This window comes from Staurois parvus, unplaced genomic scaffold, assembly GCF_062004578.1.
Source record: "Staurois parvus isolate SC_StPar_1 unplaced genomic scaffold, SC_StPar_1.0 ptg002461l, whole genome shotgun sequence".
NCBI classification, from domain to species: domain Eukaryota; kingdom Metazoa; phylum Chordata; class Amphibia; order Anura; family Ranidae; genus Staurois; species Staurois parvus.
The window spans coordinates 121,772-138,415 of record NW_028320257.1 but is presented as its reverse complement, the minus strand read 5'-3'; the positions used below and the strand labels follow the sequence as shown (position 1 = coordinate 138,415).

Here is a 16,644-nt window from a genome sequence, read left to right as displayed (position 1 = left end):
CCCCGAACTACATCACTGACCTAATATCCAAGTACCGCCCAGCACGCACACTCCGCTCCTCACAGGACCTCCTTCTCTCTAGTTCCCTGGTCTCCTCCTCCCATGCCCGCCTCCAGGACTTCTCCAGGGTGTCACCCATCCTCTGGAACTCCCTGCCCCAACCCATCAGATTATCACCTACTCTCCTCTCCTTTAGGCGCACCCTGAAAACCCATCTCTTCAGGGAAGCCTACCCCACCCCCTGCTAACTTGCCTCCCTCCTCCACTCTTCCTACCACTCCATCCCCCACAGCTATCTCCTCCTGTGCCACCACCCCCTCCCTCCTAGATTGTAAGCTCGAAAGAGCAGGGCCCTTGATCCCCCCATGTTTTGCATTGTATTGGTATTGTTCTGTCACATGTTCTGTCCCCCTTTGTAATGTACAGCGCTGAGCGAACTATTGGCGCTTTATAAATACTGTATAATAATAATAATAATAATAATATAAACTCCATGTAATAATAATAATAATAATGAAGGCTCTGAGGAAGAGGCTGAGTCCTTGAAACACGTCAGCCAGTTGGTCATCCAGGGTTCCATTGTTGTGGACTCAGATGCTATATGGATTGAACACCTTTGTTCATTGTGATGTGCCTGTGTTTTATATGTCCATTGTGAGTATCATACCTACTTTTTTATTCTTTCAATAAATATTTTAAATGATACTGCACTAGGCCAGTATACCCTCTTTTTGTTTTTTCATTTGCATTTAGTAACTTTGGACTACCCCCGTCCGTTGAGGGCAGCAAGCAGTGCATATTCCAGAACATTGACATTGTCATTCTAGCCTCTGCTGAGCCCATCCCCAGAGCAGGAGTAAAGAATTTGCTGTGTTTGATTTAATGTGATAAGGCTACCCAAGTAATGTGATCAGTCTTACAAGGCCTAATATTTGTTATCCCATATTGATTGCTAACGGTGCCGTATTTCATCATCTTTTTTTGACGTTGTGATATGCATATATTTGCTCATGTGCAAATTTTGTTCCTCTGGGGTTTTCATGATCCCTGTCAGGGATAGCCACGGCACTGGTCCCGGCGCAGGCGCAGTGCGCTGCCCTGCATGGGATACGGGCACTAGGTCCAGGCCGGCCGCGGCGACGAACTCGCGCATGCGCACTAGGGTCCACGGGTGAGCGCCTGGCACCAATGACAGCGCAGGGCGCGATATTTAAATCCCCCTGAGCTGTCACTGGTTGCCGTTTGGTCTTTCCTGTTCCCTGATCTGTGTGTACCTGTGTTCTGATAAGTTGCTGACCCGGATTGCTCCTGACATTGCTGTACTCTCCTACCCTGACCCTTGGCTTGCCTCACCTCTCTCCTGGATGCCCCCTGTTGGTTCTGATGTACTGTTGCTGACCTGGCGTGTGAACCGACTATTCTCTGCCCGCTGTTTTGTACCTTGCAGACCCCACGGCCCCCGACTCGGCTCGTTTGACCCCACACCTGCTCAGCCATCCATCCGTCCATCCATCCCGTTGGGATCGCCCGACCTCCTCATATCAGGCTCTTACTCTGCGGGAGCCCTTGGCGGACGCCTCTACTATTTGTGAGTGTGCCCAGTAGTCGCGACCTGGTCTCGGTGCATTCCAAGTCCATCCCCACCATCAGGGGCCCTGGTGAGCAAGTGCTCCGGGACTTAGATTCCGCACTCTGGAATCACCTGACCAGTGGAGTGCTAGAGGTACCGCAGGGAGGTCCATTACAATCCCATTGCAATCCCCATAGGGTGATTGGAACACTTATCATCCTGATGCTCAACTAATATGCCATCTAACATCATTTTTGCAATTGACGATGACCTATTGCAATTCGGTTACCAAGTAAGGTGGTATTTACCACTTCTGTGAATATTGGATTGTGTTTATTTCATGGAGCCTGTCTATGATGTATGGTATATTTATTAGCCTTAGGTGTCAGCACCTGTGGTAGTGAGCCCTTGTAGATGGTCAACTTGGGGTTCCCCAGGGTGCGGAGTCTAAGCCCCAGCCTGCTTCTTCACCAGAGCCCCTGATGGTGGGGATGAACTTGCAGCAAGCTGGCACAAGGTCACAGCCCCCAGGTATGCCCAGCTGAGGACGAGGAGACCGCTCCCTGGAGCAGAGTACAATGGGAGGAGACAAACAGAAATCCAATAGACTAGCCGAGGTCATGTCAGGCGGAAAACAAGCAAGGTCAGAGAACGAAGCCGGGGTCGTTACACAAGTAGTCAATGCAGGATACAGGCAATAGCAACACACAGGAACTCCAACAATCAGGAAGTTGCTCAGGCAAAGTGGCCAAGACTGAGCATGTCTTATATAGGCAACCAAACAAGGAGGCGGGACAGGAAGTGATGGAAGGGAAGGAAATAAAGCACAGAGAACAACAGACAACGCCCATAGGTGAGCACAGATAAACACACATGTGAAAGGGATCAGGAACAGCACTGCAGCAAGGAGGTCAGAACACAAACAAGAAGCTGCAGGCTAACTTGTGACATTAGGCCTTTGCAATCCGGATTGCTCAAGTTTTTATAATTGTGATGTGTATTTTTCACCTTGCAAGGTTTCACATTTTTTATGCAAGATTTATAATAAAGTCATTTTTGTACCATTAACTACTCTGCTTGGGTTCATTTTAAACCGTTACTTTACAGCCCTTCTTCAGGGCTGTCTATTTTTTGTATGCTCTAATTTTTCGGCATTAACCCACATCTATATTGACTGAGGAGTCAGAGAGTAGTTCTATAGGGTGATCCACCTATATCGCAGCATTTTTCTATCATTTTGTATGAATATGTACGTTTGCCTAGGATGTTTCCAGTCCCAGCTGGTAGTTGCTACAGAACCCACCATTGATGAGCCGTACTTCCGGGAATGTGTGCGAGGGGAACATAGATAAAGTCCTCACCAAGGCGAGCTGGAAAGCCGCACTCTCCACTATATATAAGCTCTACTGTTTCAGTCTCCGGGAACTTGACCAAAAAACACTCCATCATTGGTATCCTACCCTTCTTCAAGTTACCTAGATTATACCTGACATGGTCCCCTAGGTGCTGGTGACTATGTGGAGAAATGGGATTTTTCCCCATATTTTATGGCACCCTTACTGGAATGCTATCTACTTCCTAGCCTCTAATATTATAGGGCACTGGGGTTTTTTTTGCCTTCCTCTGGATCAACTGTGGGTGTAGGATTATAATTTTTTTTTTCTATGGTTGAACTGGATGGACTTTTTTCAGCTAGACTAACTTTATAACTTAGATTTTACCTGACACTTTCCTTGGAATACTGCATTTAGGTACCGAAAAAATACCCCCTAATGTTAAATTTGTGGTTCTCTACCTACTTTGTGTAGCTGAACTCAACATTGTTAGAATATGGAATTCCCTTTCACAACCCACTATAGTCAACACTGTTAGAGATTTAAACTACCGATGTGAAACGGAAAAAATACCAGAATTAAAAAAAAAATTATTAGCACAAAAAATTCATTCTAATTTGGTCCATATGGCTAAATAATGCACATTGTACTTTATAAGATTGATGACATGTACTTACATTGCCTTGTATTGCTGACTGGAAATATTTGCTTGTATTGTTAGTCCACTCCCGTGTTTAATTACCCTCCTCCAATATTTCTCCTCCTTCTACCCTGCCTTAACCGTAAAGTGGAGTTCCACCTGGAAAAAAAAAAGTGAGCAGCTACAAAAACCTTTAAATTATAAAAGGTCAGAATGGGCAGGTTCCCCTTTAACCCCTTCCAGTCCGGACACTTTTACCCCCTTCCTGTCCGGACACTTTCCCCCCCTTCCAGTCCGGACACTTTTACCCCCTTCCAGTCCGGACACTTTTACTCCCTTCCAGTCCGGACACATTCCCCCCCTTCCAGTCCGGACACTTTCCCCCCTTCCAGTCCGGACACTTTCACCCCCTTTCAGTCCGGACACTTTCACCCCCTTCCAGTCCGGACACTTTCACCCCCTTCCAGTCTGGACACTTTCACCCCCTTCCAGTCCAGGCCAATTTTCAGCTTTCAGCACTGTCACACTTTGAATAACAATTGGGCGGTCATGCAACACTCTACCCATATGAATTTTTTTGCATTTTCTTTTGAGACAGATAAAGCTTTATTTTGGTGGCATTTATTCACCACTGGGATTTTTATTTTTTTTGCTATGTAAATGAAAAAGTCCAAAAATTTTGAAAAAAAGTGTTTTTCATATAAAATTTTGCAAATAAATAATATTTCATCATAAATCTTGGCCAAAATTTATTCTGTTACCTTTTTAGTAAAAAAAAAAATAACCCACATTAGTTTATAACCAAAAATTATAATTTTTAAACTTTTTAAAATTTTTTTTATATTATTATTTGTTTTTTTTTTACATATTGTCACCCTATTGACACTTTCACCCCCCTTCCAGTCCGGACACTTTCCCCCCCTTCCAGTCCGGACACTTTCACCCATCTTCCAGTCCGGACACTTTCACCCCCTTCCAGTCCGGACACTTTCACCCCCTTCCAGTCCGGACACTTTCCCCCCCTTCCAATCCGAACACTTCCCCCCCTTCCAGTCCGGACACTTCCCCCCCCTTCCAGTCCAGACACTTTCACCCCCTTCCAGTCTGGACACTTTCACCCCCTTCCAGTCCGGACACTTTCCCCCCCTTCCAGTCCGGACACTTTCCCCCCTTCCAGTCCGGACACTTTTACCCCCTTCCAGTCCGGACACTTTCCCCCCCTTCCAGTCTGGACACTTTCTCCCCCTTCCAGTCCGGACACTTTCACCCCCTTCCAGTCCGGACACTTTCACCCCCCTTCCAGTCCGGACACTTTCCCCCCCTTCCAGTCCGGACACTTTTACCCCCTTCCAGTCCGGACACTTTCCCCCCCTTCCAGTCCGGACACTTTTACCCCCTTTCAGTCCGGACACTTTCCCCCCCTTCCAGTCCAGACACTTTCCCCCCCTTCCAGTCCAGACACTTTCCCACCCTTCCAGTCTGGACACTTTCACCCCCCTTCCAGTCCGGACACTTTCCCCCCCTTCCAGTCCGGACACTTTTACCCCCTTCCAGTCCAGACACTTTCCCCCCCTTCCAGTCTGGACACTTTCACCCCCTTCCAGTCCAGACACTTTCCCCCCCTTCCAGTCCGAACACTTCCCCCCCCTTCCAGTCCGGACACTTTCCCCCTCCCTTCCAGTCCGGACACTTTCACCCCCCTTCCAGTCCGGACACTTTCCCCTCCTTCCAGTCCGGACACTTTCCCCCCCTTCCAGTCCGGACACTTTCACCCTCTTCCAGTCCGGACACTTACAGCCCCCTTCCAGTATTTTTTTGTTATGTAAATGAAAAAGTGCAAAAATTTTGAAAAAAATTTTCAGCAAATCTTGGCCAAAATTTATTCCGTTATCTTTTAGTGAAAAAAAAAATATAACTCAAATTAGTTTATAACCAAAAAATATAATTTTTAAACTTTTTTTTAATTTTTTTTATATTATTTAGGTTTTTTTTTTTTTTTTACATACGGTCACCCTAGCAGTACAGGATCACCATGGTGACACTGTACTACTTGTGGGGGGTGATGAAGATTTTTTTTTTTTTTACACTGATTGCTTTTACACCCATAAAGGCTGTAAAAGCAATCATTTCTCCTTCTCTCTGGCTGCATTCTTGCAGCCATTGAGAACTACTGAGTGAACTGTGATTGGTCACAGCTTGTCACATGGTACAAGGCTGTTGTGAATAGCCCTGTATCATGTGATCTTGGTGATCATTCACAGATTTCACACGTAGTAAGCAATGATGTCACAAGTGACATCTTGCTTACTACTCTGCATGTAATCACTGATTGGCCATTCAGTGATCACATGATCGGGCCCCCGCACAGAGGTCCCATCCGACGATCGGTGTTCCATTGTGTCTGGAGGACACAGCGGGCTCCGGATTGCGGTGCTGCATGCTCCCAGGGAGCGCGCACTAGCAGGGTGAGGGGAGGCCGTTTATAAACGGCCACCTGCCCCTGCACTGCTCCTGTCCAGCCATTTATATACAATGGCCGGATGGGAGGTGGTTAAAATACAGCCACTTACCTGTCCCTCGGTACAGCGGTGTCCTCACCACCACCACTGATTTCACCGGCCATCTTCTCTCCCCGGCGCCGGCATCTTCAGTGTGGGCACCTGGCTGTGACAGCTTGCGGCTTCACAGCCGGGTGCCCACTGCGCATGCATGAGAAGTGCTGCGCTTTGTGAATGGCCCCGTAGTCTTCTAGGACCTGTCACGTGTCCCAGAAGACTACAGGGAGGGAGGAAAACTTCCACTTCCGATAGCCCAGGTGATTGCAACGGAAGTGGGAGTGGGTGCATGTCAAATTCGGGTACCCGCCCCCCCACTCCCCAAAGGTGTCAATCCTTAATGGGGAGCAGGTGACAAATATTTAAAGCGGAACTTCCCCTTTTGGGTGGAGCTCCACTTTAACTTCCCTCTCTATACTCCCTTTTCCTTCCCTCTTACATCCCCAAGATGAAGACATTTGTTCTCCACCATTACTACTGGCTGTAAACTTCCGTTCAGTCTACTAATTCTATGTGACCTGCTGTTTGCATTACTGTTTTTCTTCATGTCATTTATGTTCCTGTAATTTGTATGACTTCATTCTTCTGTACACCTTTACTGCTTTATGAATTTATTGATATAGTCGGATACATCTACATACAATGATAAATATAATGAATGTGACACTGACAAATGACATCACAATCATCTTCTAAGAGAACGTGTTTAATATTCACCTTTATGGAAGGTGATGACAGAAATCTTCCCTCTCTTGAGTGATGGGTGTCTCTGGTATCTGACGCTTTAGGATGTTTTTGATACTTTGTCCCCCTCTGGTCACTGTGGTTCCTCCTCAATAAGAGACTACATTGTTCTGTAGGGATGTAACGGCTGATGGGAGGAACCACTACACCCAGCAGGGGACAAGGATTCCAACAAACCCAAAGTGTCTGATACTAGTGGCGTCCCACTACTGGAGAGGTAAGTATTAAATATTTAAATTCCCAAACACTAGTACAATACTAAAATAAATAATAATAGAGATAATGCTATAACTACAGGTAACCCAGTGTTGCTCCTCACATATTAGCGGATAACTGTCTTTGTATTCAGGTCAGGTCTGAACAGAATTATGTAACATTTTGGGAAGAATATACAGCCAAGAAGTCCAGAACTTGAGGCCATTATAGCAAAAACCTGCACAGCCACCATGTATTTCCCTCTGGTGCTCAGATAGGCCGGGATCATGGCAATCCAGACACTGCAGAACACCAGCATGCTGAAGGTGATGTACTTGGCCTCATTAAAACTGTCCGGTAATGTCCTGGCTATAAAAGCTATAATGAAGCTCACAGCTGCCAGAAGCCCCATATATCCCAGGACAGAGTAGAAGCCGATAACTGAACCCTCATTACACTGAATGATGATCTTCCCCTGATAAGAGTGAATGTCTCGATCCTGGAAGGGGGGAGAAATAGACAACCAAGTGACACAGATTATGACTTGAACCATTGCGAAGACACAAATGATAAAATTGGACAGTTTGGCTCCCATCCATTTCCTCCAGGGACTTCCAGGTTTGGTGGCTTTAAAAGCAATACACACCATGATACTTTTGGCAAGTAGAGAAGAGACGGCAACTGAGAAGATGACACCAAAAGAGGTGACACGCAACATGCAGGTTACATCTACTGGATGGCCGAGGAACAAGAAGACACAGAGGAAGCTCAGCATGATGGAGGCCAGGAGAAGATAGCTCAGGTTCCGGTTATTAGCTTTAACAATGGGGGTGTCCTGGTAATATATAAATATCCCCAATATTAAACCAGTCAGAAGACAACAGAGGATGGAGACGGCTGAAAATACTGCAACAATGGTGTCACCAGTGTAGGAGAGAAATTCCACCACTCTTGGAACACACCGATCCTTCTTCTCATTTGGCCATTCTTCATCAGGACATTTCATGCAGTTTTCACTGTCTGCAGGAAGAACAATACAAACACAATGAGCATCGGGGTCAGAGCTCCTGAGAAAATGAATTGTCTTGTGTTGTCTCCCAGCTAGGAATGGGATTTCCATCAGAGAATTATGGGAGTTAGATAGATCAATTGATAGATAGATAGATAGATAGATAGATAGATGATAGATAGATAGATAAATAGATAGATAGATAGATAGATAGATAGATAGATAGATAGATAGATAGATAATAGATAGATAGATAGATAGATAGATAGATAGATAGATAATAGATAATAGATAGATAGATAATAGATAGATAGATAGATAGATAGATAGATAGATAGATAGATAGATAATAGATAGATAGATAGATAGATAGATAGATAGATAGATAGATGATAGATAGATAGATAGATAGATAGATAGATAGATAGATAGATAGATAATAGATAGATAGATAGATAGATAGATAGATATCACACAGTTGAACTCCTATGTGTAGAGACTGCAAGTTATGCACAATAGCACGTGGTGAAAAAAAAAAACATGAAAAAAAAAACAAGATATGCACAATAAATAGGCAAAAAGTGATAATGGGGAGTTTCAATTTAAATTGTCTGAAAACCCTGAAAATATATTTTTCCTACCGTTTGGACTGTTAAATATACCATTATAAACATTTTGTTTTAATAATGAATGCAAATAAAAAAAAATACCTGTTGATTATATCAGAAATTCAGAGCTGTCCTGTTATTATTATACAGGATTTATATAGTGCCAAGTGTATTAAGAGGGCCTGGCTCATAAGAGCTTACAATCTAATAGGGTCTGGCAAGTGGTACAAAAGGTTATAACTGTAGGGATAGAGCTGATGGAAGTGATTAATGTGTAATTGGAGTCATATAGTCTGGCAGAAAAAAGACAAAAGTCCATCCAGTTCAACCAAAAAACAAAAACTTATAATCCTACACCCACAATAGATCCAGAGGAAGGCAAAAAAACAGCAAATATAAAATGTCAATAGAAACAGCGCCAACAATCTACATAGAAAAAGAGCAGCACTCCTAACCAAAGAAAGGTGAGTAATATAAGTAAATAAAGGAATGCGCTAAATAGTGAACAAACACCAAAAAATATTAAATTAAAATGATAAATGATAAAAATTTAACATATTGTGCGTGATTATAAGTCCATCCACCATCACAAGTGATAATTGATTCTGCAATCTTGTATAAATCAAAACAGAAAAACAAAGTGCAAAAAATCCACCACCGAATGAAATGGATAAACTCACCAGAGCTATATGCTGATCAAATTATAAATCAACAAAATAGCATTTGCTCTGGGAGCGATGATCTGCAGAAGTATCCGAAGCAGGGAGCAATATACTGCAAGTAGTCAATCAGCACAATATGGAACAGCCTTAGCAGCAGGTAGTCATCATGTCTCCATAATCAAAGGTAATGCTCGGGGAATCAAAAAGAATATAATGGTGCAGTGTGTTTAAAACAAGTATGCTTTATTTAAAACATCGGGTATGCACTCACAAATAGGGTGTCCAGCCGACACCAGCATTGACAGCTTCGAGAAAGCAGGGATGAGCCTCGCTCACCGCGATGCCACAGCCGACAGTCTCGAAGAGCGTCCTGATGTCACATCCACCAAGCCCCGCCCTACGCGTTTCGTCATCCGACATCCTCACGGGGCGGAATGGGTGACAGACGTCTATTCTCACTATATATTCCTCACTCAATCTGCATTGCAGACTGACTGCAGCCAATCGGTAAACGACATTATGGTGACGCAATCGATCTCTGCAGCTACATCCAATATAATAAAGCTACACATATACCATTCGTGAATAATTAAAATTAAATAATAAGGCAAGCAATACCAAACCAATAGGGGATATACATAGATCATAGATAACAATTAATCGCAGTTCGTATGTACCCATAAATTATAATAATCGATAATTACATGAATAATAATGACAAAATATTCATAGATGTTAAACATTAATTTATCACAATTCATATATATTTGTAAACCATAATTCATATATACCTGTAAACTATAATAAATCGATAATAATTAAATAATAATGACAAACATATATATCTCAAACTAAACAATGTAAAAAACATCTATATAGTTGAGATATATATACAGAAACATCGTAAACTCGCCACCCTAAATAAATATAGTACTTAGTAGATATTAAGGAATTCAGTTTATATATCCAGAATGTTTCCCTTTTGGAGATCTCAATCATATCAGTCCCTCTCCAATGCTTTTTAACCTTAGAAGTGTTTATTCACTAGTTAGCGCATTCCTTTATTTACTTATAAAAACCCAGCAAAGCACAATCCAATTTGCTCCTGCAGATGAAAAAAATCCTTCCTGATCTCCCGAGAGGCAATCGGATATTCCCTGGATCAACTTTCCCTATAAATTTTATATCCAGTTATATTCTGTGTATCCAAGAAAGAATCCAGGACTTTCCTACAGCAATCCACTGAGCTGGCCACAACCAACTCTTGAGGGAGTCTATTCCACATTCTCACAGCTCTTACTGTGAAGAAACCTTTCCGTGTTTGGAGATTACATTTCTTTTCCTCCAGACGTAAAGAGCGCCCCCTTGTCCTCTGTGATGACCTCAGGGGGAATAACTACACCGAGTTCACTATATGAACCACTGATGTATTTATACATGGAGATCATATCCCCCCCTTATGTATTATACATGGAGATCATATCCCCCCCTTATGTATTATACATGGAGATCATATCCCCCTTATGTATTATACATGGAGATCATATCCCCCCTTATGTATTATACATGGAGATCATATCCCCCCTTTTGTATTATACATGGAGATCATATCCCCCCCTTATGTATTATACATGGAGATCATATCCCCCCTTATGTATTATACATGGAGATCATATCCCCCCCTTATGTATTATACATGGAGATCATATCCCCCCTTATGTATTATACATGGAGATCATATCCCCCCTTATGTATTATACATGGAGATCATATCCCCCCTTATGTATTATACATGGAGATCATATCCCCCCTTATGTATTATACATGGCGATCATATCCCCCCTTATGTATTATACATGGAGATCATATCCCCCCTTATGTATTATATATGGAGATCATATCCCCCCCTTATGTATTATACATGGAGATCATATCCCCCCCTTATGTATTATACATGGAGATCATATCCCCCTTATGTATTATACATGGAGATCATATCCCCCCTTATGTATTATACATGGAGATCATATCCCCCTTATGTATTATACGTGGAGATCATATCCCCCCTTATGTATTATACATGGAGATCATATCCCCCTTATGTATTATACATGGAGATCATATCCCCTCTTATGTATTATACATGGAGATCATATCCCCCCCTTATGTATTATACATGGAGATCATATCCCCCCTTATGTATTATATATGGAGATCATATCCCCCCTTATGTATTATACATGGAGATCATATCCCCCCTTATGTATTATATATGGAGATCATATTCCCCCCTTATGTATTATACATGGAGATCATATCCCCCTTATGTATTATACATGGTGATCATATCCCCCCCTTATGTATTATACATGGTGATCATATCCCCCTTATGTATTATACATGGAGATCATATCCCCCTTATGTATTATACATGGAGATCATATCCCCCCTTATGTATTATACATGGAGATCATACCCCCCCCCTTATGTATTATACATGGAGATCATATCCCCCTTATGTATTATACATGGTGATCATAATCCACTGAGCTGGCCACAACCAACTCTTGAGGGAGTGTATTCCACATTCTCACAGCTCTTACTGTGAAGAAACCTTTCCGTGTTTGGAGATTACATTTCTTTTCCTCCAGACGTAAAGAGCGCCCCCTTGTCCTCTGTGATGACCTCAAGGGGAATAACTACACCGAGTTCACTATATGAACCACTGATGTATTATACATGGAGATCATATCCCCCCTTATGTATTATACATGGAGATCATATCCCCCCTTATGTATTATACATGGAGATCATATCCCCCCTTATGTATTATACATGGAGATCATATTCCCCCTTATGTATTATACATGGAGATCATATCCCCCTTATGTATTATACATGGAGATCATATCCCTCCTTATGTATTATACATGGAGATCATATCCCCCCTTATGTATTATACATGGATTTCATATCCCCCACTTATGTATTATACATGGAGATCATATCCCCCCTTATGTATTATACATGGAGATCATATCCCCCCTTATGTATTATACATGGAGATCATATCCCCCCTTATGTATTATACATGGAGATCATATCCCCCTTATGTATTATACATGGAGATCATATCCCCTCTTATGTATTATACATGGAGATCATATCCCCCCCCTTATGTATTATACATGGAGATCATATCCCCCCTTATGTATTATATATGGAGATCATATCCCCCCTTATGTATTATACATGGAGATCATATCCCCCCTTATGTATTATTTATAGAGATCATATCCCCCCCTTATGTATTATACATGGAGATCATATCCCCCTTATGTATTATACATGGTGATCATATCCCCCCTTATGTATTATACATGGTGATCATATCCCCCTTATGTATTATACATGGAGATCATATCCCCCCTTATGTATTATACATGGAGATCATACCACCCCTTATGTATTATACATGGAGATCATATCCCCCCCTTATGTATTATACATGGAGATCATATCCCCCTTATGTATTTTACATGGTGATCATATCCCCCTTATGTATTATACATGGAGATCATATCCCCCCTTATGTATTATACATGGAGATCATATCCCCCCTTATGTATTATACATGGAGATCATACCCCCCCCTTATGTATTATACATGGAGATCATATCCCCCCTTAAGTATTATACATGGAGATCATATCCCCCTTATGTATTATACATGGTGATCATGTCCCCCCTTATGTATTATACATGGAGATCATATCCCCCCTTATGTATTATACATGGCGATCATATCCCCCCTTATGTATTATACATGGAGATCATATCCCCCCCCCTTATGTATTATACATGGAGATCATATCCCCCCCTTATGTATTATACATGGAGATCATATCCCCCTTATGTATTATACATGGAGATCATATCCCCCTTATGTATTATAAATGGAGATCATATCCCCCTTATATATTATACATGGAGATCATATCCCCCCTTATATATTATACATGGAGATCATATCCCCCCTTATGTATTATACATGGAGATCATATCCCCCCCTTTTGAATTATACATGGAGATCATATCCCCCCTTATGTATTATACATGGAGATCATACCTCCCTTTATGTATTATACATGGAGATCATATCCCCCCTTATGTATTATACATGGTGATCATGTCCCCCCTTATGTATTATACATGGAGATCATATCCCCCTTATGTATTGTACATGGAGACCATATCCCCCCTTATGTATTATACATGGAGATCATATCCCCCCTTATGTATTACACATGGCGATCATATCCCCCCTTATGTATTATACATGGAGATCATATCCCCCCTTATGTATTTATACATGGAGATCATATCCCCCCTTATGTATTTATACATGGAGATCATATCCCCCCTTATGTATAATACATGGAGATCATATCCCCCTTATGTATTATACATGGAGATCATATCCCCCCTTATGTATTATACATGGTGATCATATCCCCCTTATGTATTATACATGGAGATCATATCCCCCCTTATGTATTATACATGGAGATCATATCCCCCCTTATGTATTATACATGGAGATCATACCCCCCTTATGTATTATACATGGAGATCATATCCCCCTTATGTATTATACATGGAGATCATATCCCCCCTTATGTATTATACATGGAGATCATATCCCCCTTATGTATTATACATGGTGATCATATCCCCCCTTATGTATTATACATGGTGATCATATCCCCCCTTATGTATTATACATGGTGATCATATCCCCCTTATGTATTATACATGGTGATCATATCCCCCTTATATATTATACATGGAGATCATATCCCCCCTTATGTATTATACATGGTGATCATATCCCCCCTTATGTATTATACATGGTGATCATATCCCCCCTTATGTATTATACATGGTGATCATATCCCCCTTATATATTATACATGGAGATCATATCCCCCCTTATGTATTATACATGGTGATCATATCCCCCCTTATGTATTATACATGGAGATCATATCCCCCTTATGTATTATACATGGAGATCATATTCCCCCCCCCTTATGTATTATACATGGAGATCACATCCCCCCCTTTTGTATTTATACATGGTTATCATATCCCCCTTATATAATATACATGGAGATCATATCCCCCCCTTATGTATTTATACATGGGGATCATATCCCCCCTTATGTATTATACATGGTGATCATATCCCCACTTATGTGTTATACATGGAGATCATATCCCCCCTTATGTATTATACATGGAGATCATATCCCCCCTTATGTATTATACATGGGGATCATATCCCCCCTTATGTATTATACATGGTGATCATATCCCCACTTATGTGTTATACATGGAGATCATATCCCCCCTTATGTATTATGCATGGAGATCATATCCCCCCCCCCCATGTATTATACATGGAGATCATATCCCCCTTATGTATTATACATGGTGATCATATCCCCACTTATGTATTATACATGGTGATCATATCCCCACTTATGTATTATACATGGAGATCATATTCCCCTTATGTATTATACATGGAGATCATATCCCCCCTTATGTATTATACATGGAGATCATATCCCCCCTTATGTATTATACATGGAGATCATATCCCCCCTTATGTATTATACATGGAGATCATATCCCCCCCTTATGTATTATACATGGAGATCATATCCCCCCTTATGTATTATACATGGAGATCATATCCCCCCTTATGTATTATACATGGAGATCATATCCCCCCTTATGTATTATACATGGAGATCATATCCCCCCTTATGTATTATACATGGAGATCATATCCCCCCTTATGTATTTATACATGGAGAACATATCCCCCCTTATGTATTTATACATGGAGATCATATCCCCCCTTATGTATTATACATGGAGATCATATCCCCCCTTATGTATTATGCATGGAGATCATATCCCCCTTATGTATTATACATGGAGATCATATCCCCCCTTATGTATTATACATGGAGATCATATCCCCCCTTATGTATTTATACATGGAGAACATATCCCCCCTTATGTATTTATACATGGAGATCATATCCCCCCTTATGTATTATACATGGAGATCATATCCCCCTTATTTATTATACATGGAGATCATATCCCCCCTTATGTATTATACATGGAGATCATATCCCCCCTTATGTATTATACATGGAGATCATATCCCCCCCTTATGTATTATACATGGAGATCATATCCCCCCTTATGTATTATACATGGAGATGATATCCCCCCTTATGTATTATACATGGAGATGATATCCCCCCTTATGTATTATACATGGAGATCATATCCCCCTTATGTATTATACATGGTGATCATATCCCCCCTTATGTATTATACATGGAGATCATATCCCCCTTATGTATTATACATGGTGATCATATCCCCCTTATGTATTATACATGGTGATCATATCCCCCCTTATGTATTATACATGGAGATCATATCCCCCTTATGTATTATACATGGAGATCATATCCCCCTTATGTATTATACATGGTGATCATATCCCCCCTTATGTATTATACATGGAGATCATATCCCCCCCTTATGTATTATGCATGGAGATCATATCCCCCCCCCCCATGTATTATACATGGAGATCATATCCCCCTTATGTATCATACATGGTGATCATATCCCCACTTATGTATTATACATGGTGATCATATCCCCATTTATGTATTATACATGGAGATCATATTCCCCTTATGTATTATACATGGAGATCATATCCCCCCTTATGTATTATACATGGAGATCATATCCCCCCTTATGTATTATACATGGAGATCATATCCCCCCTTATGTATTATACATGGAGATCATATCCCCCCTTATGTATTATACATGGAGATCATATCCCCCCTTATGTATTTATACATGGAGAACATATCCCCCCTTATGTATTTATACATGGAGATCATATCCCCCCTTATGTATTATACATGGAGATCATATCCCCCTTATGTATTATACATGGAGATCATATCCCCCCTTATGTATTATACATGGAGATCATATCCCCCCTTATGTATTATACATGGAGATCATATCCCCCCTTATGTATTATACATGGAGATCATATCCCCCCTTATGTATTATACATGGAGATGATATCCCCCCTTATGTATTATACATGGAGATGATATCCCCCCTTATGTATTATACATGGAGATCATATCCCCCTTATGTATTATACATGGTGATCATATCCCCCTTATGTATTATACATGGTGATCAT

At 41.3% G+C, this 16,644-nt stretch overlaps 1 protein-coding gene across 1 annotated transcript in view; it reads right to left on the bottom strand.

The window, feature by feature from the left end:
* Nucleotides 1-6,693: 6,693 nt before the first annotated feature.
* Nucleotides 6,694-16,644, bottom strand: part of LOC149430767 (vomeronasal type-2 receptor 26-like) — a 51,162-nt gene continuing 41,211 nt past the window's right edge. The window contains exon 3 of the mRNA XM_089666003.1: nucleotides 6,694-8,058. Coding sequence (XP_089522129.1) covers nucleotides 7,166-8,058 — 893 coding nt within the window. The 3' untranslated portion in view covers nucleotides 6,694-7,165. The remainder of the gene's footprint in view (nucleotides 8,059-16,644) is intronic.